Raw genomic sequence first — 27061 nt, 5'->3', positions numbered from 1 at the left:
AGCACTTGCAGGATCAGGCCATTAAATACTAAACTGTTCTATTGATTTGGCAAGAAACGAAGATACAGAACTGGTTAGCTACTGTGTGTCACATTCAAATACAGTAAAACGTCACTAATTCCCACAGCCAACAATTAATATTCCAAAACTGGAATCCTTCCCTGTTTCTCTGCAGAGCCCAAACTGAGTTCTTTCATGAGATCTGACATATACAAAATAAAAGACAGAAATTTTATTTTATGCAAGGAAAATATAATCTGACTTTTTCTATAAATGAACAGTTGCCAATCTGAAAAATTCTATAATTTGCCATGTGGGTTTCAGCTATTAGTGAGAATTAGCAAGGTTTGATTGTACTCTAAATCCATTAAAGGCCAAAGTCTTACCTCATCAGGACTAGGGATAATATTTACACTGACAACCTGATCACAAATAACAGATTCTGAATGTATTCTGTTCAAGCGACTCCTTAGTTCAGCATTCTGGTTGAGAGCCTTAAAATAAAAATTGCACATTTCATTTAAAATTAAAAAGTAAGCGTTAAACAGGAAAAGAAAAAAAAAAAAAAGCTAGCTTCTTCCCAGCAATTTCCTAAGAAATCACAGAACCTCCTTTCTTCCATTTTTAGACAGATACCTATTTTGAGATCCTCTTCAACATGTTTTAATCTTTTGGTCGGTTTGCCTTCAGTGATTTTCAGGAGGCAGAGGGGACAGATATTCTCCCACAATGTAACAGTGGCATTCTACCTTAATTCTTCAGATAGATCTTGGGCAGGTATACCGGTGGGTTATGTACATTATGGAAATGGGGAGTGAATGCAGCAAGAAAGAATGAAACTGCAGAACAACAAACAGGAACTACTCGCAAAATGCCCAAAGAGGCAATTCTTGGTTTACAACTATACAGCCCTTTCTGAACCAAGGTTATTCACACTTAGAGCCTGCAAAAGGAAATTGCTTCCTTTCCAGCCAAAACAACATAATTGCTAGTATCATTGGGTGTTTGCCCGTCCAGATCAATTTGATATATTTGCATGTGTGTACTCATTTCAAATTACTGATCCATTAGAGTGTCACAAATATCAATAGAATTCAACTGGTGTCTGGTATCTGCTTTTTTAAGTTTTCTTCTTTTTTAAAGCCCAATCTAGATTATAAATTTGGGTGCATATATACATACTGTCTGTTATCCAGAAAGACTCATGTGCAAGATTCCGAAATCCAGAAAAAGTAGAATATGTTACATACCTATAACATGAACTGACTTAACACTAATATATCCCCAGCACTGAGGATTATAGAAAAGAACAACAGACAGACATACTGTTTTAGTAGAAAATGACTGTTATAGTGGAGTAAGAACTTTCTTCTGCCTCCCCCTAGTGCAAACTCAGGAATAGACTGCATGAATGTACTGAAACAAAGTAGGACCAAAGTAAAATAGGTTAGCTTAAACCATCACTGAACAGTTTAAATTACCCCATTTTGCTTTGTTCTGAAACGGTCTGGGCATGTTCACAGTTGCTATCTACCAGGAAGGGAAGGTGACGACTAACAGCAGCCTGGCACTAGCTTCTTAAACTGTTCAAACCTGGTCATGAGACTGGTCAAACCTGGATATCTGACTAAGGCCAGATTTCCACTTATTCCCCATTGAGACTGTGAACTAATGTGTGGCAGTGACTTTTAGACTGACACTGGAGGCCAGGAACAAGAAGAAAACCTATTTCATACAAGTTGCTAGTAAGTCCCCACAGGTCTTCGTTAAATTAGTATCAATAACCAGAAATGGTTACCCTTATCTCTTGTCCTTAACCTTTCTTTATTACAACACACAGTAATCAACCTGCATAACATAATATGCATCTGTATCTACAGAAACATTGTGCGTCATTTTTAATGTTATAGCAAAAACCTCCAATCCAATAACAGTAACAGTGTATGAAATTTTATACACATTTGGTGAAGTTCTGTTTGCCTTTTAAACCTCTGCTCACATTTCTTGCAGATACATTACTCCACACCAATCCATTCTTCAGAGTAAAAGCTTTTACATTTCCTTGACAATGAATTAAAAAAATTCGAGTTATTTTGCAACCTGAGAACTTACTGTCGTTTTACCTCTTCTTCCCCACTAAAGCCAATGACAATTTTTCCTTTGGCTTAAGTGGGAGAGATGCTGGACAGTAACAGGTGTGTATCTGAAAATCCCATTTATTTATTTATTTATTTATGCCTGCATGCATTACTATCCTGTAACCCATGATTCCTTTTGCAGTTAGACACATGGACACATAAAACAAATCTGAAAATATACAGTGAAAATTTAAAACTTAAGAAAATAATATCTCCTTGGCCGTGCTCGAAACAGCTCCAAGAATGATACCTAGCATTTGTATAAAAACATTTGATCCTTCTTCTCTACTTTGGAAAACCACAACAGATACATGCTTACAAAAACAAATTATATCCTTCACCTCCACATGCACTGAGGTTATACCTATGTTAGAACATATGTCGTAGTTCTGGTCAAGAACTTGGCTTTTTCTTGGCTCATTTTACCCCAGGAAATGGCCAAAATACAACAGAAATAGTGCATCTGGCAAGCTAGATGTGCTTGAAATCAAATCAAGAACATACCTGAGAGAGGGACTGTCTGAGGTGTGCTATTTGAGCATTGTGGCCTGTAAGATCCTGCTCTGAAACAATCTGCTTAAGCTTCTCCTTCTCTATAGCTATGCTGTTAAATGCAGACTTCAAAAGAGAATGCACTAAGCAAAAAGAAAAAAAGAAAACAAGTGTTTTCTCAGCTACAGAACTGCACATTGACATCTATTACAATATTTCAGCAATAAAGAGAGTGAGATTTCCATCCCACAGTTACAGAAATTTCAAACAAGGATCTAAACTTGAAGTAATCCATGCCAAATTAAGTACAAACACTTACAGCTTGAGGCTGTAATATGCACACGTATGTGTTCACACATATGTCACCTGAGCATATTCTTGGTGCTGAATGTATGGAAAGGTGCATATCTGGAAAACCTGTGTCCAGTGTGTGTTCTTTTCCTTCTGTTTTTTTATTTTTCTTTCCAAAGTAACAAAAAAATCAGTTCTGCTAAGACTTAATATAGCACTAATAAAGAGGATTACTTGGTCTTTAAACAGGTTTTTGACATTTTGTAAGATACCAGTCTCACGTTTTCCCTGTATTTGTTATATAACAGATAGCAAACTGATAACGAAACCTTTTAAAACCAGTATTTTTTGGTCTGTAGGACCATTCATTTATTGGCAACAAAATGGCATTTCTAAAGTACATTCTAGTAAAAAGCTCTTCTTCTGTTGTTGCCACTGATATAGAAAACATTGCACAAAAATGAATTGCACAACATTATACGTAGCAGTGACATTCTGACTCATCTTTGGGGACAATTAAAACATTTTATTAAGAAACAAAATGTTTGCAAATTCAGTCACATATTTAAAAGATACAGAAAGTAGCTCAGAAGTTCTAAAAAAAACCTCTTACCAGACAGAGTTTACCTATCTCTATATTCACAGCACCTATGCAAAATGTAAGAAGGATAATACATGTAGTCTTTATGCAAGCCACCTATCTGACCAGCTAAAAATTCTTATACAATATAATCTAATGCAAATGAACACTCTGGCCATAACTAAGTGAAGGCAATAAACACACACAACAGAGAAGCACAGTAATGGAAAGGCTTGACATTTCCAGTTACCTTTTTGTGCCATCAGACAGAATTCTTCTTGAAGCTTCATGTACTCAGTAGAGCACTCCAGAGGGTCCGTTACATGGCTTGGGGGAGTCTGAAACTCGATGTCTGCACAAAGGTTAGGATTGGATGAATGCAGTCGAACGGGTGACATTGTAGCACTGAAAGGGACCTACAGCAAGAAACAGTGAAAAAATATTGTACAAGGTGCAACCAACCTTTTGACTCTGTTGAAGCAAAATACTAATTTCTTTTGAAAACAAAAGACTTCATCCACAATGTGAAGAACATGGTAAGAGAGAACATGTAACTTTTTACGCTCCTAAACCTCAGCATAGCTGATGCAGAATTCTCTTGAAATTTTTCACTGAAACAGACAAAAGAAGGCCTAAATACATGGCTAACACCTAACGATGGAGCATTTTAAGCCTAACATTTACAAAAATGGACCATATCCTAATGCTTAAAAGATGACTGGAAAATTAAACCATGACACATGCTGCTTTGTATTGGGACATTTAAGAGTACATGTAGTATGACTCTGTTATTACAATATCAACATTTGAAGTATGCAAGTTCCTACACAGATCTAGAAATAGGATATAATATTATCAAATATATCATTGAAGTTTTTCAAAACTACTGGTAAATCTTGAGTTGAAACTCACTGTACTGGCAACTATGAAGAGGGAAAAAGCACACAGTCTTTCTATATTCTTTCTAATTAAACAAATAAGCAACCAAAAAAAATCAAAACTCCACCTGATTTTCATTTAAAGTACGTGAACCACAAAAAAAAGCAGAGAGATACGGTTTAGTAAGATGGAGCAAAGAATTTTGCTTATTATCATTTCCACTTCTCTTTCTCCTTCTATACTTTTCAGGTACAATGATAAAAATACATATGCAAACCTTTATAAGTTATATACACATGTATCATATATATTGAGCAGTTACCTATATGCTACATATGCAGTGTATGGCTACCACTGTTATATATGTGATGTGTATGTGTGAGCACATGTTGTATTTTATTTTAATTTTACCATTTACACACATTTGTATAAAAATCAGGTCAAGAACCCAATTTTCAAATTTAAATGCAAAGGAAAGGCATGCAGAACTACTTTTGCGTTACTTAAATATTAAGCACTGTTAAATACATTGAACACATTAAATCTAATTTATTTTATTGATCAAATGTATAAATCAAGAATTTCCACACTGCAGCCCAAAGTAATTATTCAAATGTGAAAAATGGGGCCAAAATATAAAATGTGTCTTTTGAGGCATGATAAAGAGCAGCAGATAACATAAAAAGTCATATTACTAAGATGTTTTTTATCAACAGGTTAAGTTCTCTACTACTGTCAGTATTTGAAATGAGTACCTTGTTATTTGATTAGATCAGGGAATGGTTTTATCAATCCCTTCCTATAAAAGTTGTCATCAATATATGTTTTAGGTTTGTGATTCTCCAACGAAATCCCCAAAATCCTGTTGGATCTATTCATCACATCTCATTCCACTCATGAGCATATTCTGCAAAATACCATTTTCTACCCTGCTCTTCCTCAATTTCCAGATACATATAACACATAAAATAATAGTTCTATGGTACCTATCCAGTATAAACTTTGTTCTCTTGTGTATTTTGATTTCCAGCTATATCAACAAAGTAGGTATTTTTTGTTGGACCTCATTTTAGTCTCATATCAAGAAGATTTCATTAACAGAAGATGTAGAATAAATTCCTTCCATTCATACTGGATATTTACCCCATTATCTTCTTCACGAGTACCAGACTGCCTCTCTCAACAGCCCAACAAAACTAGGTTAATTGACTAATGTGACTAAACGTAGGTTGATTTCAAGTTTCCTTTACAAGACCTTTTCACTTCTTAAATCAGAAAGCATGTTCCCAGAACATTCGGACTGGGAGCACCACAAAGGTTCAGTTGCTCCAGGTGGCTCCAGGAGGGCAAAGCGGGTGGCTACACGATAGCTGTGTGTGCAGGGAGCACATACCCAAGCCTCAAGCTCATCCAGAAGGCAGGAAAGAAAGCTGACCCCAGCTATAATGCAGAAGCTTGAGGGAGAGTTCCCTTCCCGCAGCCCTCGTGCCTGTGGTGATGGGGCAGGTTGTCCCAGCCCCACAGAGACTGGCAGAGCTGCAGGCAGGCTGCCCACACATCAGGGGTGCTCTTTAGTCACTTTGTGATGAACCTAGCTGAAGACACCTGCTTTAGATCCATCATTTCTGCCTCATACGTCAGCTGGCCAGGCTGAAAAGCAATGCTTCTGCAGTGAGGTTTACTGGAAAAATAACATTTTAAAGTATGTCCTACAAACAGTATTTACATATTCTACAAATGCTGTCACACTGCTTGCAAGAAATATACATTCACATGACAGAGACAAGTAGCTGCTTTGCCGACTGCTTTAAATACAAGAACCAAAAATACTGAACTGTTGACTGGCATGAACTCTCCTCATATGCATCTTTTAGAAAAGTTTCCAAGCTACTTTCCACAACAGATGAAAAAATCCACATTGAACACTTTCATTCTCTTGACTAGGCAACAGTCCAAGAAACACTGCCAACGTACTTCTCTTCCCCTTTTTTCCTTTCACTGCTGTGCTTTCTTTCTATATCCATGGTGACTTGATTCTGACTTTATTACCCTTTTTTTTTTTTTTTGTCATTTTGGAGGTTTTTTTGAAAATATTTAGCTTCTTGATGCATCACTCTGGTTTCCTCCATACACACACTCTTCTAGACATGTCCTCAGATGTACCTTGTCCTGGCTTTCTGCTTTATGCCATGGGTATAACACCCACTTATCCATCACCTTCTTCAGAATTATGTGTTCATGTAGGAACAGACTGTTCCTGGTAGAGTGGGTTGTAAGGAAAACCTCCTGTTTCTGCCGTGCATTTAACTGATGTAGTTCTGTATCCTTCAGTCTATACACACAGCTTCACTGTCTCAGAGAGACAAGCACTTTGCTACATCAGCCAGGAAGAACAGGCCATTGCCGTGACCACTGCAAGAGCTGCAGGGTCATTTTGGTTCCTCTAGTTTTCCTTCCTCCTGCACTTTTTCCAGCTCCTCCAAGACCTCCCTCAACAGGTCCTCACTTCAGCTGCAGGTAACAACTCAGCAATTCCCTGGACTCCTACTGCCTTGCAATCTACGTCCAGCTGTGTTTGCTCCACTGAAGCACTCCTTGGTACAGCTCTTGCCAATACTGTTTAACTACTGCTGAACTGACCAGTCAGAGCCTCCCACTGATACAGCTCAGCCACAAAAACCGAGAAGCGGGTTGATTTCTCCACTAGGCAGGCAGACCAATGAGGTCAGAGTATCAATCAATTATTGAGCACAGAATTCAGCATCAACTGATTACAGGGGATTAAATTTAGATTAGTTAATTTGGGAACAGGAGAAACACCAATTTCTCTCAAGCTTTTTACGAGGGCCTAACAGTAACTGAGTTTTGTGGTTCAGGTAGCAGGAGCTTAGGGTATTCAGGCTTAAGCAGAAGCTATGTCTCATCTAGGGGATTTTAGCTATGGGCTGGAGCAGCAGACCCTGGCATACTTTAGCCTGGCGAAGACATTCAGTGCTTGGGCTAGGTTAGGGGTATGCATTTAAAGCTCACTTCAGTCTTTGGCTGCACAGTCTTCCCTATCTAGCTGTTGTGCTAATCAGTTGATAGATTAGTACTAATGTCTATATTGTGCATTCCTAATAAGTACTTTCCTGACAAAGCAGCAGCTGAAGATATCCTTTTGATGTTAATTTGATTTCACAAACAGTGTTTCCCCTCCCAATTCCCAGCCCCTGTGTTGATTTCATAGCTCCAGATTTTGCGTCAAAGACTTAGAGAATTAGCAAAACTAAATACAGAGACTAGAGGTAGTAATATGACTTTTTGGGATTATGGAATGTAAACAGAAAGTGTCTCAAATGAAAAGGCTAACCTTATACTACTTAAAAAAAAAAAAAAAGAAAAAGGAAAAAAAATCAGGGAATTTTATAATTCCACAGTTGTTTCTAACAAATCCCCTTGGTTCTGCTGTCTTGCTATAGACTGTCACGAGAATCTTTTAACAGAATTTGATCATTTCTTTCCATTTTGTATTGTGTATAGCACAGTATGTCAAAGACTTGTTCAAATAGCGCAGGGCCTGAGTCTAACCATCACTTGCACTTGCATAAAGGAGGAGGGACATGTACCATGTAAAGAAGCTCAGACCCACATTTATGGAAGTCATTTGTGTCAGGCCTGACCACTTCTAAGAAATTCAGCTGCAAGTGGGTAGTGTGGACACCTCCAAAAAGTGCAAGAAACATTTTCATAAGCTTATTACACATTCAAGATACACAGCTTCCCATCTTTAGAGCTATCCCTTGATTTTTAAATCCACTCACTGTTGTAGCCACTGCAGCTGCTAGTCTCTGCCGGCGTCGTGTTGTGCTGAACTGGCCCTTCGGTGCCGGCCCTTCCTGACAGTGAATGCGAGAAGGAAGTAGAGAAAGAGAAGGGAAGGGGTGATGGGACACAGGAAGATGAAAGGTGATCAGAAAAGGGAGAGGGAGAGTCTTTAAGTGGATTTCAATTTTGTTAACTCTTATGGCCTACACATTCTGAGGACATAACATATGTTTTCAGTTGTGTATGCCAGAGACATAAAAAAGCTAGATAGTTCACTAAAATTATCTCCAGATGAGTTGGACTGCAGTGCACTCACTAAGGCTACCAAAAAAACCAAAAAAACCTATTAGCACTGCCATTCAGAGTCATAAGGCAATTACGGAATAAGAAAACAAAAAGGGTGCTTATGGCATGGCAGAAAACACAAAAACTAAACTCTTTCTGGGGGTCATTGACCATCTAGAAGATGAATTCTGAAAGAGATCACTTTGCATTAGTGGAGGTGCATGAACTGTGGTCATTGAAGATGCATGCATCTCAATGGTAAAACTTTTCAGTGTGCGTGTTCTAATGAGCTTGCTTATGTAAAGATTCCTGTGCACAGCTCTAGCACTTCTGTGTCCATCCTTGAGCCTATTTGTTCATTTTCTCCACACACCACTACTTTGAGTTCCAACTACTTCTCCTGTACATAACTGAAGGCTTGGCTTCCAAAGCAATGCAAAAACTCAGATAAATCAGCACAAATGAAAACTAAGTATTCCAACAACTACCTCTTTTTCTGCATGTCTAATTCATGGCCTCATCTTGTTTAATTTCACTTTTATTTTACTTTTAAGAAAATTCATCATGGTACATTAAAGTCAAGCAAGTAATTGTCTAATGCAGAGGAGCTCCACACCTATCATAAAGTCCTTCTATTTAATGTCTAATTGAAATGTCATTATTTTGAAGCCATTTTAAGATTTTAGAAGACTAGAAAAGCCACCATTCTGCTATTAGAAAACAATTTTCAATCCCTTTACGTTTTTATTCCCCTGTATCTTCACCTATAGCCATTTCAGTATTGTTAAATCGATATACATTTTTACTTTTTCTGAAAGCAGCCTGAGCACCATATAAACAACAGTGGTAGAGATTGGATACATGGACACCATGCTGAAGAACAGGATATTATAGTTCAATTATTAGCTGAAGTGTCTTGCTCCTGTAACATTCCCACTGGTAGGGTTGCTGCATCTGAGAATGGCCATACGCTTCACCCTCTGGCCGATACTAGTGGCAGTGCTACTGACAGTGGAAGGGTTGTCTAATGATCACAGTAAGAGAAGCCTTGTTTTGTAATATTTTATAAAATTCTCACATTAAAAAACATGTACATGACCTCTAAAATATAGAGTACAAACTTTGTTAAAGCAGAGAACGCATCATATGCATAATGTTAAACTCTTTGTGCTCTACAGAAGTATGTCTATCCTGTGAATAAGAGCTGGGAAGAATACTCTTGTTTAACTAATAGGGACATATATAAATATATATATGTACAGAGACATAACCAAATATATATAGCTCTGCAAGATTATGAATGCAGGTATACATTATTAAAATGGGAACAATGAGCTCTGCAGAACCACACACTCCCCTCAACACAACAGAAAGTGAGGTCATAATCTGAGTTACAATATAAAGAAATACTTATTTAAGGGAAAAGGTAATAAGCCAGTCTTTGGGTCTGGTTTCATTTCTGATCTGAAAGCCTCAGTCGAGCAACATGACTTTTCAGGTTGCTCCATACTATATAGCTCTCTATTAAATTACTCCCCCTGCCCACCCACCCGCCCCCACCCCCCCCCCCAAAAAAAAAAAGAAAAAAAAAATCAGTCTTGGAACTTCACAACTCTGAGCTTTTGAAGGAGATCAAATCAATGTTAGTCCATTTTATTGCTTTTCAGTAATTGGTTTTTTTGAGGATCTTTAGATTTTTCATGAGAATGACAAATTGATCTTTTAGCCAAAGGGAAAAAAAACCCACACACAACTTAGTTTTTGTACAAAAGCATCATTTGTAAAATGAATGAATACAGGTCAACTAACCTGTTGCAGGCCATTTTCATAAGACTTTAAATAGGTTTTTTAAAAGCAAAAAAAACTTCCTTCATAAAAGCAATCTTTCTTCAGAGAAGCAGTCCATGTATTACGGTTGAGTAAAGGCCTGTAAATTAAGCTGTTCATTCTAAACAATTTAGCAATACTAAACACCCAAACCTGCAAACGTATACACACATGCTATGCTCAATTTTACTTCAGGGAGTAACCTCACTCTAGTCACTGGGATTAGCTGTGTGAGCAAAGTTAACTGCATACAGAACTGGTATACCTAATTGGTAAATATATATTTCTGAGAAACAAAGCAAGCAGCTTTTCTTAGAAGAAAAAGTATGTTTTAAACACAATATACACCTAGCATTCACATTGCAGAATGCGTTAGCAGAAATACAAAAAAAGCTATCTTATTAACAAAAAACAGGTAACAAGTACAATACAAAATCTGGATGGGAGAATTCTCTCCTCGCATTTACGCCACGGATGCTGAACTAGCAAAAATTACACCCTCGTTCTGTATCACTCATGAACAAGACAGCTATATATAAAGGTCCCTAATTTTTATGGTCCCCAGAAGGATGGCTCTCAACATCATACTATCAGAGGGTCTTTTGATGGTAGTTAACAACTGCTCATTCTAAAATAAATCAGTGCAAGTACTTCAAATGGAATTAATAGTGCAACTAGCTTAAAGTCAGTATGTTAGTATTAGCATTATCCCCCAAAATGAATGAGATGTATGGAGGCATGGGGAAAGGAAAAGGACAGCAGAAGTCTTCTTAGTACCAAATGTCAACCATTTAATAGCAAATCATGTGTAGGCACCATGAAGAAACAATCACAAATTAGACAAAGTGATTCTGAGTAGGCCCTGATAAACAGTTTAGAAAGAGTTGGAGCAGTCTTGAAAAAAATTACCTATAAGGAAGGCCAACATAGCTAGAAGGAATGGCTAACAAGAACAAAAATGGGACTGTAAGTTTAAAAAGCACCTAGGAGTGGGAGGAAATCCACTTTTTAGTGGAATGGCAACATAAGCAAATTAGGAATAACAGTGTGACAGAGGGAGGCCATCTTCATGGTTTTACTTTCATTAAAAAATAATCCAGCCACCAAGGCAGGAAACATGAAATTAATTATTACTTTAGCCTTAACTGGTTTAGTGGTGGACTTGGTCATGTTAGGTTAATGGTTGGACTTGATGATCTTAAAGGTCTTTTCCAACCTAAACGATTCTATGATTCCACAGATCACAGCTTTAGATTCATGGGACAGCACAGCCCTTAGAATAATAAACAATGTGTTGAGCCCATCAAACTAGGCAAGATAATGGAGCAGCCAAAAAGGAGTCTTCATCTTCCATACAATTTAGAATAATTTTATTGTTTCTGTTTCACTGCAAATTAATTTATTAATCAGTCATCAATAACTTAATGCTTTGCTCTAACGAAATAAGCTCTACATTTCCAGCATTAAGCTTGCCAGGAGTTAATGCTGACCCAGGTTAAGCTAAGTTCATTATCAACCCAGAAGTGACAGACCCATGTAGAGCAGTGCTATGCACACAAACTCTCTCAGGAGAGCCTGCAAACCGACTGTATTTGAAAATTTCAGGAGCTGAGGCACAACTCCTGCCAAGCCACAAACAGCAGTTTGAGAGTCAGGTGCCAAAATGACAAAAGCCCACACCAGTCTCACTTTGACAAAGTACAGGCAACACAGTACAGCTCGTAATTCCTCATGACCCACCCAAGATCATCATACATTGTCTGCTTGCATCGTTTTTTCATCATTTTTGTGGAGAGGAATTTCTCTGAGACCACTGTGGCATGAAGGAAGAACATGCAGTGTTGACTCGGTCTCTTCATAGGCACCAAGCACTTGCATCCATTTTCCTGATATTTTTATTTGCCTATGATATTCAGCAGCAGGGAAACACAGTGATCCTTCAAATGCAGGTAATAGGACATGGCATCAATCAGCAAAATTCTTTTGTTGATAAACCTTTTTAATCATTAACAGATGCTTCATTGTTCAACCTCTTGTGATTTATCTAATATAACAAGTAGAAAGAAAAATCACCTACAACAGCTGCAATGAGAAAGCTGATGCAACTACAATTTCTTCTTTCCTGAAAATTATTAATCTTAAATGAGTCACAGAAAACTCCTTATTGTGCCTCCAGGGGACATATTAAAGGCTTTAAAACTCTGCATGAATTTCAAGGAATTTAAATGGATCAAAAGTTGCTGACATTTATCTATTCTGTAACAGACAGCACAGTGGTGATTGTTAGCTCCTGAAGTCCATTGAATATAGTCTTCATTATCAGTTGCTCCATTATAAAAAAGATTAGGTTTTGGATTAGGCCTCAAAATACACAACTACTTCTGACAAAACACAGTAAGACACCCTGGATCTAGCAGTAATACAAGTGTATTATGCTTATTTCTGTGCTTTTATTTTTCAGCTCTAAGGCAGGATGGGGACAGTTATTCTTCACGTGATTTATTTTTTGCTTTATTCAGTGTGTTCCCACACTAGCCTTTTCTATAAGAGAAGGCTTGTGAAAATACTTCTCACTGGTAACATTCCTGGTGTAGGTCTTGACAAAGACAACTGGTGTGTTTAGTATTTCATTCATGTTTTCTGCTTTTAGCTTGCTGTCACCTGTTCAACTGCCCTTCTTGGCAAGTTTTAGATAGAATATCAGTAACCCTGTGTGCTGCATGCATACTGCCTTTTTTGCACCTTAACTGACTAGTATTCAGATCCCCCTCCTTTCCCTAGATGGCAATGTTTTCATATGAATGTAAAGTAAAATCAATACTTTTCTCACTATATTCTCTAGGTTTTAAACAACAAACTGAGATTTAATTTACTTCGGGAACATAAGAGACAGTACACTGGCTTCCTACTTTCAGCTAATATATCATTTCATGCTTAAAAGTTACTCTAAAAGTACAGTGAAAAGTAAAACATTGTGCATTCAGTACCTGAAGTTGAATTTTTGCATCTTTGCTGACACTTTTTGTTCTCCATCGTCTTGTGACCCGCTTGTCTTTCTTTGAAATATCTACACAGTTAGCCTACATTACACAAATAGTTAAGAGTGACAAAGTACTATTAAGTTGACACAAGCAACACAGACAGTACAGCAAGTTAGTAAAGAATTGTAGCATTAGACATCTACAGATCAGAAAGTAAGGAGAAGAATGACACTGCCAGGGCCTGCAACTACAGCAGTGACCAGCTGTAGCTATCCATACACTTCTATAAACACATGGTCTATTTAGCTCATTTAGCAAAACTACTGGTATACTTTCTTCATGAGTGCGCAATACTTAGGACCAGATCTTGAAACCCTCATGGATTTCTACTCTGGTACTACTCAGAGAAATGTAGAGTTCACCTCTTCCTGAAATCAATGGTAAGTCTCATTACCTCATTGGAACTAGACTTCCCCACACACCACCACCACTGGGAGATTTGTGTACTCAAGGGGACCGAGTGAAAAAGAAAGAAAGGATTTAGGATATGCTGTTGCTTTCTTGTGCTCAAGAGGAAAACTCAACCTGAACTGGGAAACAGTCCAAACCTTGGGACCTTTGTACTATGCCCTCTTTTCTAGAGCATGCAACTTCATCTTTGGGTCTCCACTCCTTAAAAACTTAAAATGATATCTTACTCAACACAACAAAAAATCCTTAAATACAATTTCAATGTATACATGTATTTCTATTGTAACAGTTCTTGGTTTTGCTTTGCAAATGACTTAATAATTTGATTCGTCCTATTTAACTCAAATAATTAATGTCTTAATTATTTGTTTATACATGAAACATTATTACACATTATTAAGATAAACATATAAGATAAACCTTTCATCCAAGAGTTACTGTGATTTCAGAAAATCATTCTGAGTTAACAGACAACATCTCTATTTCCCTTAACACAAAGAACAAATGTTTCACTGTGATGATTTACGCTCAAGGATATTTACCTGCATGTCTGTGAAATTTGGTGCCGACTGAGTTCTCTGTAGTATTTCTAAATTTTGAAGAAGTTTACTGAGTTCCACAAGGTTTGACTGGCAATGAGCAAGATCTAATAGATATAAAGCAAAAATACATCAGGTGCTTCAGTTTGGACTTTTTTTTTTTTGCCATGATGTCCATCATTGGCACTTTATTGCATTAGAAAAGTTCAATGTCCAACTCCCTAGTAGTAAGGCATCTAAGTAAAAGCTTTATTTTTAGAAATGTTGAGCACTTGCTATTTCTATGGGAGTCAGCAATAAGTCTGGACCTCAAAATGACATCCATTAAGATAATACAGATTATTAAGATAAATTTTAAAAGCAACACCCCAAAACATGCAGAGAGGGAAGTTCCCACCACAAGCATCTAATTACCTGAAGAGCTACTTCATGTGCATGTAAAGATGCAACTTAATCACTTTACTGACTGTTTCTTATTTTATATCAAGAAGCTTTGCTGAAAGAACAAGGCATTGGGACATGGTTTAGTCTAGTCTACCGTTAATTGATTTAGTGTGGACTTGGTAATGTTAGGTTAATGGTTGGACTGGATGATCTTAAAGGTCTTTTCCAACCTAAACGATTCTATGATTCTATGAAAAGGTAAAGACTAACCTTCTGCACATCTGTCCATTTCTTCAGAGTCCTGCAACCAGGCTGCTACTTTACTCTGACCAGTAGTGCAGGTGGCAGGAAGGCTGTTACTGCAAGGTATAGGAGACTGCCAGGGGAAACTATTTTGCTGCACCTAAGGCATAATAAAATGCTTAAATTTACTGTTGCTATGTTGCTCAGTCAGTGTAGTCACCATACTACTTCAGAATAAGAAAACAAAATATGCATTGTGATTTCAGTGACATCTGTGATTTGACTATATAGTTCCCCAAGATGCAGATTTTTCTGAACAGCATGCTGGAGAACCAAACCAAGAACCTCACAAGCAAACTGTGTTTGCTAACCACCAGTTAGAAAAGCTGTTGTTTAAGAGGAAAAACATTATCAAACAGTAAAGAGACAGATTTTTCCTTGATGACAAAGGCAAGTGCACATTTTTCTGGGGATGGTGAATTCTTTGCAAGATCTCTACAGCAGCGCATTAATGAAGGCTGCAGTAAGGCTAAACTAGACAATCTTTCAGCTGCACACACTTACAGCTTTTTGCTGGCCATTCGTTCCCACAGTGGAAACTCCTCTCTATTGGCATTACAAGCAGAGCCCACTGAAACTGGCCATGAGCAAGCCCAGTGGGCACATGTTTTCAACAAAAGAACACTACATACCTTTCCATCCGACACATTAGCAGCTGGTGAAGACTCTGTGGTAGAGGCTGAAGGGAATATATGAAAGCTAGCATCTCTTGGAGATCTCACAATCTCATTCTGACGGTACAACCGGTGGTGGCGTAATTTTGAAACCCATGCATCAAATGAATCCTGGGACTTCACCTGGAAACAAATTCACTATCAAGAAACCATTCAAAATACTACTTTCTGCACATCTTTTACATTTTTATTTATTTCCACTGTGGATGAAAAGAGAATAAGTATTTGTATCACTTTTTACCTTCAGATGATAGATGTGTTCTTCTGTGTCAAGATCTATTCTACGAGCCTTCTTTTTTATAGACATAACTGATAAACCAACATCAATGCTCCCATGGACTTTGCCTTTCTGTATCTAAAACCAAAAAGCAGTGTAAGAAAATGGTAGTATCATGCACTACTTCACTATATTTAACAGAAAAATGTCTGGTGCTGAAATGGTTTCCCATTTTATGAACATTTTAATATAAAGCCATATTAAAAAATAAAACCTGTAGTCAGACTAACCACTTACTGTATTTACAGACAGAGAAAAGTATCTCACAAGAAGTGCTCAGTGCAGAGCCAATTCCAAAGTTAAAGTGTGTTGGTTCACACCAGTACACAGCTACAGGTAAGTGAGAAGCAGAGAAAATTAGACAGTACTCGGCTCCCTGCTGCTACTGCTTGACAGTTGTTGGTATCAGATCTAACTAAATTAATGCTACCCTTTATATCTCTCGAGTACCTTGTAATCACTTCTCTGTCCTATCCACAGGATAATCAGCTCTGACTGACATAATTGAAAAAGAATACATGGTCAGCCTAATCTCTCACGCACCTTCATTAAATAAACTACTTTAAGTAATGTAGTTTTTATTTTCACAGAAGTAAGAAAAAGTAAAATTGTTGAGGACAGAGATCAACCAAAACCTTACGTGCTTTCCATATACAGATCTCTCTTGGAATCCATCAACAACTTTCATGTGTGCACTGTCATAAATATGCCTAAAGTGAGTATGAGATTTAATCATGCTGACCGGCTGAATTCCAATACAAATTTTAAAATGGTCTTCAACTTTACTTACATCAATTGGTGACTTTGAATATTTCAACATTCCATTATCCAAGACAAAAAACCTCTGAAAGAAAAAGAAAAATATCCTTTCTTAATGAGCAGGTGCAATTTAAAATTCATCTGCAAAAGAAAAGGATCCCTCTGTAGCAATTAAGGATTGTTTGTGGGTTGGAAAGAGAGGACAAATACAGTATTGAATAGTTTTCTCGCTTGTTTTTTGACAACAATTATCTTCTAAGCAAGAAAAAGTAGATTCTCTTTTTTCAGCATTATGTTCTAGGTTTAACTTAACAAACCTCAATAATGAAGGGTATTTTTTTTCAGTCTTCCAGCCAATTCAATAAACTCTGTAAGAAAGACACTCTAGGCCAAAAGAGTTATGTCTATTTCTTCATTTCTTCCTGTTTTTCTTCCCACAGAAGCTGGTCACATTTCAAATTAACAACCTACCTTCCCTATCTAGAAACTGAAAAGTTTTTCCTAGTGCAATATCTACATCCCAAAAGGAAGACCCACATATGGATGTTCTTGTGGTCTCCTTGATCTCTAACCAGGAAAAAAATGCAGGCTGTGAGACACTGCTTTACCATCCAAAACTTTGTGCCTCATGGCAGACCTCTACGCAGTGAGGTAAAGATGAGATTGGAATTTGTGCTGATTATACCTTTTCTAGCTGTAATCCAGCTAATAAAGGTATAAGTGTAGATATTATAGCATTCCCAGCAACATACCCAGGTCATGGGAGGGCTTATATTTTGGGTGTTAATTATTGATATGGGGTGAGCCACTATATCTTCATTGATGTAGTTACCAGGCCTAGGCTAGCCTGTGCCACCACTACACCTTTATTTTGCAGAGTGGCTCTTGCTTACAGGATAGAGCAGAATCTCCTATTCACATTTTTTTGTGTTTCTCCTGCAATTAAAGTTGCCCTAGCTTGTGTGTACCAGACAACTCAAGCTGCATTGTGGACCAGTTAGCATAGGCAGGCACACAGCATAAAGATAAAGCCTAGCAGGAAACCTAGACTTGAAATGAGATTCACTAACTTGTGTTTACCACCACTAACTTTCAAAACATGCTAATTAATAAAAAACAATTCATATTTTTAGAATCTAACCTAAAGCACTAATCTATGTTAAATATGTAGAACACAGCAAAATATTATCCTAGACTCTTTAAGCTGTCTGACATGGAAGGGAAGGACAATGTTTTCATGATGTGAACCTGTTAAATTGACACTATGAGCAGGGTCAGTATTAAGATGGCAGAAAATACCTCCTGAAGATGGTTTGGGAAATTATGTCAGTGGCAAAACAGATGGTACCAATATCTCATGCAGGGCAAGAAAACAGTGCTTTCCTGGAGGCGTAACTTCTTGAATAAGATGTCAAAACAACAGGAGGGGTTTTGGTTCTGGGGGGTTTTTTTGGTGGGTTTTTTTTTTTTTTTTCAACTAGGTATGGTCATTAATGGACTTCACAAGAACATGATATTAATTGCATATTGCTCTGCCTCTCCACACACGAAAGAAAATGACTTTTCCAAAGCATACTACACTTCAGAAAATGATAAACTACTCAGCAAGCTGTACGCATTATACCTGGTGTGCTACTAAAGCCCATTCAGAACTGTCAGAAAGTAACATGCAACATTCAACAGACAGAGGATGCTATGGCTTTGCTAGCAGAACACTAACACAGCACATGCTACAATTACTGTCTCTGGCATTCCTCACTGGGCTCTCAGCACAAAGCAGTGTTACGGAAGCTGCAGGATATCAAGGCAGCAGTTGAAAAAAAAAAAAAAAAAAAAAAGAAACTTATTAACAAATACACAGTTTTGAAACATAAGTTCAGCATAGATCCTTAGGTGAAATGTAAGGCAGGGTAAAGGGGGATGCTGAACTATGAAGCTCTTAATCACATTAAAAATTATTTACACAGGTAACTGCTCTAAAGTCAGCATGAAAACAGATCACCAGCAGTGATCTCCTTTATAGAACTGTGAAAGGTGGACTCCCCTTGCTCTCCTATAAAGTTCCTTACCAAAACAGACACTGGTCCAAGAAACAACACATTAACATAATATATTTTAAAGGAGTGGAAGCAGTGGGTTATTCCATATGTTCTTATACATCTGATTAATTGGTTTGGGTTTTTTGGGGGGATGAAGGCATTTTGTTAGGGTTTTGTTTGTTTGGGGGTTTTTCGGTATGCTTGTTTGTGGTTTTGGTTTGGGTTTTTTTTTTGTGGTTTTTTTGTTTGTTTTTTGTTTGTTTGTTTTTTTAAATAAGCTCTCCTTTTCTGTTCTTTCAGTGTTTCAGGTATGTCAGTTTGAAATCCTTTAATCGCCCTAGACTAAATTCAAGTAGTGCATATGTATTTGCTTGCTGAAACTACAAACTCTAGCTAAACAAAACAAAACCAAAAAATCTAAGATAGATAAGCATGCACAAAAAAGGGTGGCAGGCACATGTATAAGTTAGTATAACATTCAGAAAAAACAGAGAAATTAGAAAAAAGTGTAATTTATACTAGTATGGACTGCATTTGGACTCAGACCTGAGTAAGTCCCACAGTGTCTAGGAAAAAAAGTCAATGCTTTCCCAGAAAAAAACGCCATGTATAACAAATGGTTTCACTATCCTTTGCAGTAAAACACATTCTGTCCTAGAAAATCATCCTGTTTCAAGTACCCTCAGCTACAAAAAGACAGGTGAGCGTCAATATCACACATCTTGTTGCTAAAAAAGGGGAAAAAATGTAATTATTATGGTATAAAATACAGACAAAAGAGTTTATGAACACCAGGTTTAGGGCTAACAAAAGGTAGAATTATGCATGGAGAAATGTCTCCAAATTAACTAAACAGAAACAGGAGATTTGCGGTTGAGTTTTGAGGTAGTTTGTTTTGTTTTCTAAATTGAGTAATCAAATGGCAAAAGTGCATAGTCCCACTGCATGCCCACATGGAAGACTGCAATCAAGACGACAAACAAAATTCAGGGACAAAGCTGAGCAAATCTGCCCAGTCAGCATGCCTGAAGGGAAATGCTCTCCCGTACAAACACCTTGGGTCCATGGAAAAGCCCCTCAGCTCTCCTCTGCTATCATGAAGTCCTGTGTACTTTAATGTAAACTCAATGCAATCTTACAGTACACAGCTACATTTTAATATATTGGAAAGAACAAAAGGGATATTGATTAAACCTCTTAAACCACAAGTCATCTGCTACATTATTTACAACTTCCGCCTGGACTTTGAATACAACATTAGACAGCAGGCACTGCAATTTGGAACCCATGAGCTGTGTGTGCAACTAATTCTTTACACAATTTGAAGAAAAAGTCATACACCAAGATCCTGGGCATTTATTTGACATCCTAATGTCCTCTAGACAAAAAATGCCAACTCATAAAATGAGGTAATAATCTTGACTGTTTGATGAGACATTTACCTTGTGCCAACCTTTTAAAGGCCATTTTCTCTTTTTCAGCATGAAACCTTCATGTTTGTCTGGCTTCTGGACATTGGTCTGGCCTATTTTCAGACCCTCTATGATTTCCCAGCTGTCAGGTTCCTGGTGAAAAAGTATGAAGACACATTGACTAATTAACTGTGCACACACACAATGAAAAATTGCACTTATATGTAGCACAAATTCTCCAGTGCAAGACAAAGAGTAAAGGAGGGCTAGGCTTTTAAATCAGCCTGTTTGGGTACCAAACTACATGGTCACTGTATTATGTCCATCTGTATCTGATATAAAACTACTGAATTTGAGTATTTTTGGAAGTCTAACACTTCCCAGGTAACTAAAAGGAAGCTGAAGCTTTTAAAAATGTCTGACACTGAAACTGAATGACAATCTGAGGATGGGTCTGGACATGCCATTCACAACAAGGACTGCATCCCAATGAAATAAATACATCCAAATACATGAAAACAGGATCAAATTGTGGCTGAGCTGAGTGGCCGAGTATAAGAAAGGTCAGATCTGCTACTGGAGGTAACGGTGTGAAAGTGCAGGTGGCTCTGACCACCTGTTAAGTCTATGCAGAAGGCACCCCACAAATTAGCACTGCACTGTAAGAACTAAAAGGACTGAAGAGATTTTGCAAGTGGGGTATGGGCAGAATCTGCATGTTAAAAATGTACCTTTACTCAGAGTATTCCTTCTCTAAAAAAAGATTGGATCGTGAGATAAAATGAGGAAAAACAGATACTGTTAAATATATGGGCATACATTAACAGCGCCCTTTGTGGTATTCCCTGATCATAAAAAATTGTAAATTTTCTGATCTTTAAAGCACAAGCTACATTGATTCTGGATACTCTAATCTTTCCTTAAAATCAGAAAAACAAGCAGAAGAGGTTGGTTTGTTTTTGTTTTGAATGTAGCCAGCTCATGTCTTCAAAGACATTTTATGAGAGTTTCACAGGCTAATTGCATCTTTAGAAATCTGCAAAAGGAGATTAATTTTTTAAAAAAATTTCCTGCATTCATTTTCACTGTATTAAGAGAAATTTATAGGAAAGCTAACTAATTTTCTCTCTAGAGAAAAGAATAGGAACTGTATCATTTCAGATACAACCTGCTGTATGCCTTTCAGGGAGCCAATTAAAGCATATTTCTTGTACATACCGCTTCTTATCCATGACGACTTGTACAATTCAAGCCAGACTTACAATATACCATAGTGAACAGCCAAAGAACAATATTTTTAAAGAGAAAAAACAGTCATGCCTTCATTTCTATCTTCTTGCTACTACTGTAATCAACAAAATCCTGTACCAATTTAAAAATCTCTCATCGCCAGCTCATTAAGACTCTATTTTACTAATTGTATCCTAGAAGGTTGTAAACTTGTATTTTCTCAGCTGATGTGTCACAATTCCAAGCAATGTTACGAAAAGTTGCCGAGAGAGGATGGAGGTCATACAGCATCAAACATTTAAAGGGAAAAAAAGATCGTCTCCTCCATTTCCCATAAAACTGTTCAAAGCCAAGCACTGTCAGTCTTTCGTAACACCTCCAAGTAAGTTACACAGCCCTGTTAACGTTAACGTTACTATTATGAAAATACAATTTCAAAAGTAACAGCAAATTTCAAATCTACAATTTTCAATAAGGTCTTGTTATTTTGAGAAGGGTGAAAAGCTCTATCCCAAATAATACATACTACAGTAAATTTTAATAGAAATGTTTATTCAGTTTAGTTTTCCCTGCATAACTGTAAACTGGAACTATCCTGGTGCCTGTAAATGCCATGCTCAGAAAAACACCTTTTTTACTTGCCTGTGTTTTGCTTGGATATTCTATTTCCACTACTCTAGAGAGAGGCACATATGCATTATATTTTCCCTACAAAGAAACACTTGACACTTGAAGGGAGAAAATTAAACTATGAGTCCCCTGGGGCGAGCAGAGAGTCTCTGTCTGCAACTCTTGCCAACTGATTCTTCACCATATTGATTTCTCCTTTAGAAGATCAGCTGCAGGCATAAGTCCTTTATCTACTAGATAACATCAGTATTGATTACTTCTCGACTAGAAATCACACAATCTCATATAGCTATTCATTTAAACAAAAGGCCTGATACAGAAGGACAAAACGAGCAATTATTCAGTGCAATATGGATACCTATCTTCTGCTGCACCAGTGCTACAAGCTGTTCTTAAAACCATCCTAACAACCCTAACTGTGCCTCATCCCACAGGTTTGGTGTGATGAGATATGCCCAATACAAGGGACATTATGCAGGAGCAGCCAGAAATGGGGGAAAACCAGAATGAAAGTGATATGCTTGAAGGGTCCTCATCCAATGCTGATTCTCAAGTTCAGCATTAATATTTTAGGACCTCTGCAATTCGCCACGTATTACGTGAGAAACAGCTCTGCATGAAGCAGGAGGACCAGGGGAATGCAAGGACAACTTACAGTCCCCGGGTCTGCGTACGCCCCAGGTATTGGGAGCAAGGGAGCCACTACCAACAGCTTTCTTAACTTAGTCTTTTTGACTTTTTTTTTTTTTCCAAATAAAACAGAAAGAACCATTTCATTTCTCCTGGATGAACAAAATGTTTCCTTTTCAATTTGTTTTACAAGTTCTGTTTCAGAACTTACGGACATTTCATTTCAGATTTTTCTTTTCCACCAAATATTCCACCACAGCACCTTCATCTTTTCAGTAACAACCTTACTTTTTCATATGAAGTATCTTAAAATGAAGCCTTCTTTACATGGAATTAGACTTATTTGGAATCAGTTAATCTGAAACTGAGGAATTCAGCCAGGAAGAAGTTGACTGCAAAGCACCACATACAAGGCTGCACCTTTCAGGAACTGGTGGTGTTACCCCTACAGTTCTATCCATTTCTCTGCCTCAGAAAAGAAGGTCTCGGCAAGAGATTTTAAAATTCAAACCTTAAGAAACTACCCATAAGGAATGTCATTAGGACATATTTTTTAAATTAGTATCACTATTGATTAGCAGTACTTTTGGACTTGGATATGATTTGCTCTACCTTAATAAGAGGATTGGCCTGGATCATTTCACAAAGTCCCTTCTAGCCCCATACTCTGAGATTGGAAAACTTGTTCCTGGGGGCCATCCATGGGGAAAAAAAAAAAAAAAAAGCAGATCACCACCACCATCCAAATTCTTAATTTTGTTAATATAACATCTACTAAAGATTACTGGCCCCTCTGACACCTCAGCTGAGGAATAGGAAGCTCCAGGGCAGGCTCTCAATATACTCAATGCTAGAATCATACAAACCAATATCTGAAAGCTGTTAGTCAAACTACTTTGTAACTACAGGGGGAAACTCGTCACCCAGATTACAGCCCATGCTTTTGCTTACCTTGGATAGAGAGATAGGGTCGCTTTCAAGGAACTGCTTGCTTAAAGAAGGGTCTGTGCTTCCTGAAGAAGCCTTCCGCTCCAAAATATTAACACTCTATTAAAAAAAAAAAAAGAAAAAAGGTAACAACTTCCCATTCCATGTTACTTTTTAAAATACATATTAAATAATGAATGGCCGATCATTACACTCCTTATATAAAATATCAGCATCACAACTCAAAATGTACCAAGTATTACCCATGCATGACAAAACTGCACAGTTTGTCTTCTGAGGCAATACACCTCTCTTCTCTTCCCCTCTTTCTTTGTTATTATTGGTTTTTAAACTAATTACTCCGTTCAGCCTAGAAATTACTGGGGACTAAAAAAAGCCAGTAAAGACAAGTAATGCAGTTCTTACCTACAGAGATGCAAAGCGCTCCTAGCCAGACCTATTATGTTTTCTGCTAAGATACAAGACACTGAGTATACATACCATGCAGTCGGCACTGTCCCACATTCACTGCTGAAGCAAACCACTGTGCATAAGATATTACTGCCTCTAACATATTCATTATCACAACTTAGCATTTTGTTATTGACTTCTCAAGTGAGGTGAAGTAACTCATTACACAAGTGCTTTTAATAGATTACAGGTCTTCACAAGATTAGTTACTGGGTCTCAGCTGACAGGCTTGCCAGTGAACATTTATGGAACACGCTCTTAAATCATTACAGCTGTTTTTACATATGACAATACTATAAAATGTTATATCTTCAAAGCATGGTACAAAAATGAAATACATAATGTCACAACTAGTCCTGAAAAAACTGCTATTCTTAAAAGACATCTAAAAACATGTTCACATTTTCCAGAAATGTTTCACTCATATTTTGTAAAGGAAAAAAAATTTTTGCTACAGGAGAAAATAATCACATTCTGCCTGCTTGGATTTGCATTTCATTCTCTGGTGAAATTTTGCTACATCTCGTATTATTATTTGGTAAGAATTCTACCACAACATGTCAGTAGTATCTCTTGGCATGAAATAAAACTATTTCATTGTTCCCTTTCAATTTGCAACTGTGAATGAGAATAGGAAAATATGGGCATTGTCTCTGTTGTCAGTGGAGATTAATAAGCATCCCTGCCACTATGCAACAGTAATCAGCATTAACTTTCAGTTACTTTTAATTTAATTTTACAGCAAAGAATGTAAAAAAGCAGCAGTATTATGTTACCTGCCACATTCCCCAGGGCCAACCAGCAAAAACTTTGTCATCTATGCTTTGAAATCTTCTGCTTTATCAAAGACAGACCTATCTTATTACTTAGCCCAATGTCTACTACTAGTCAGATGAGAAAAACGTTTGTATTTATACAGAACAAGTTCCTACATTACATGTCAAATAATTTAATACACTTGTTTGAGCTGAGCACCACAAAGTTCCTAATGATAAACTACGATAAAGTTTTCTCATTGAATGGATGAAATGCTACTTTTGCACACAGTATCACATCTAAACAATATACAAGAAAACCTAAATCTGTTCCTCCAAGAAAGATTAAAATGTTGCTTGATTAGCATAATCAGGACGATTCCCAACTTTCTTGCCAGTTTTGTTTGGCAGGCAGGAATCCCTCCATCTTGAGATGGAGCAATGCCCAACACAGATGTTCTGAAGGTCTCATACGTAGCAGCCAGTGCAGTTTGTTGTTACATAACTGCAATTTCATTTTGTACAATATTTAGAGTGGAGTAACCCAACAGCCCTTGGCTTGCCAGATTTCCAGTGACATTTTCAACTGCATGATTTTAAGGCAAGGGGCTTTTGTGCTTCCCCCCCCCCGCCCCCCCCCCAATCTTTTTCAATCAGCCCTTAGTCATTACAGTTCCACTTCAGCTGAGAAATACATTATTAGCTAACAGCACTTTAATGAATGTTGATTTATTCAACTATTTGTTTAGAAATAAGAAAATAACCACTTTTTTAAAATACAACTACCTTCTTTACATTCCTTACTTCAAGAAGTGTTGTCTTGTTGTCTGTAAATGTCTGCTTTCCAATTCTTTTCTGTCATGACTACCATTACACTGACATAAAATCAGTTTTTTAAATATGGGACATGTCTCTAGCATAATATTAAGAGACATTACTTGGTGCAAAATGTTTTCCATTAATGCCTGTTATTTTTCTGCAAAATTACAGCTAGAAATTACACAATTATTTGACATCTTGAAAAGCAGTTATTTTTATAATGCAGGAGTTTAGTTATTCAGCATCACAGAAACAAAAAATATTTAGATCTTGAAGTTTTTATCAAGTTTTAACAAGAAAAATAGAGTTGGTAAAGGAAACAGTTAAAGCTGATGAGAAGAAAAAGAAGAAAGAGGCAGATCAATATAGCTTCTGGGTTTTGTTTATAATCGAACAGAAAAATGAATAATCCATTAATCTAGGCATATCAATCAACCTGGCACTTTCACTCCTCTCATCCCAAGAATACAGGCAGACAAAATCAACCTCTGCATTGCTCGATTCCAGACTTCCCTCATGCTTCAGGATTACCTGTGCACTACAGCTGGCTTGTCCTGGAGAAAAACACCAGCACCATCAAATTCTGTGTGCTCTTGGAAATTAATTCAACAAGATTACAAGTTTAACTGAAATTGCTCTGAAATTCCATTGCTAAATCTTAGTCCTAACTACAATCCTTCCTTCAGTTTTGAGATTGTTCACAACATACATTATATATGTGAGCACACATTTGCCCCAAAATGTCCCTAACAAATCTACACATGGGGAACAAACGCTGATTCTGCTCTGCATTTTTTTTCCATGTTGCTTCCCAAAGACATGTGAGGGAGAAGGAAGCTGGTGGAGAGAATAACAATATATTGTTTCATATTCTCATCTTCTCTGGAGGGAAAGAATGGAAAACATATTTTACAATATCTTTCCATATAACTTGCCAACTTCATTTCTCAGTTAAGGGTTCAGTGACCCATTCACCTCATCTGCCAGAACAAATACTAGCACCTATTCTCCATCAGCCAGAGGCTGAAGACCCTAGCATTTCTTAACTGAATCTGACTTCCCACTAAAAGAAAAGACATTCAACTGTTTTCAAAGGGAAGGCAAAGAAAGAAAAGAGATATTGGGTAAGTAGAGACAGGAAATCCAGTGAAGGACAAGTCTGGCACTCATGCCTCCCCTTTCTGCTTCGCTGCCTTAATTACTTAATGTAATGAATTATATTTAATGCAATGAGTTCTTTCTAATTTATAATTTACTGATTTCCAGGAAAAAAGACAAGCTGGTGAGCAATTTATCACTCACATTGGACACAGACTCTCCTTAGTTCAGAAATGTGCACAACGTTGTGGCTAACAGTTAATTAAGGAAAAAGATTTGGTGGGTCATTTTGTTTGCTCACAGCATTCAGCAGTCTTCAACACCCATAACCATGGGGCCTAGACATACACTGTTCTACAACAG

General features: G+C 37.3%; 1 protein-coding gene across 4 annotated transcripts in view; it reads right to left on the bottom strand.

The window, feature by feature from the left end:
• Positions 1 to 27061, bottom strand: part of OSBPL6 (oxysterol binding protein like 6) — a 50471-nt gene that overhangs the window by 13207 nt on the left and 10203 nt on the right. The window contains exons 2-13 of one of the 4 annotated variants that reach the window (XM_075710109.1): positions 23580 to 23675; positions 20169 to 20291; positions 16719 to 16772; positions 15893 to 16006; positions 15610 to 15774; positions 14945 to 15077; positions 14294 to 14397; positions 13287 to 13379; positions 8184 to 8258; positions 3752 to 3917; positions 2643 to 2773; positions 387 to 494 (exon numbers count right to left, since the gene is read on the bottom strand). In XM_075710109.1, coding sequence (XP_075566224.1) covers positions 387 to 494; positions 2643 to 2773; positions 3752 to 3917; positions 8184 to 8258; positions 13287 to 13379; positions 14294 to 14397; positions 14945 to 15077; positions 15610 to 15774; positions 15893 to 16006; positions 16719 to 16772; positions 20169 to 20291; positions 23580 to 23675 — 1362 coding nt within the window. The remainder of the gene's footprint in view (positions 1 to 386; positions 495 to 2642; positions 2774 to 3751; positions 3918 to 8183; positions 8259 to 13286; positions 13380 to 14293; positions 14398 to 14944; positions 15078 to 15609; positions 15775 to 15892; positions 16007 to 16718; positions 16773 to 20168; positions 20292 to 23579; positions 23676 to 27061) is intronic. The other 3 variants (XM_075710110.1, XM_075710113.1, XM_075710112.1) reach the window with 3 other exon arrangements.

This window comes from Pelecanus crispus, chromosome 5, assembly GCF_030463565.1.
Source record: "Pelecanus crispus isolate bPelCri1 chromosome 5, bPelCri1.pri, whole genome shotgun sequence".
NCBI lineage: Eukaryota > Metazoa > Chordata > Aves > Pelecaniformes > Pelecanidae > Pelecanus > Pelecanus crispus.
This window is presented reverse-complemented; position numbering and strand designations above follow the sequence as displayed.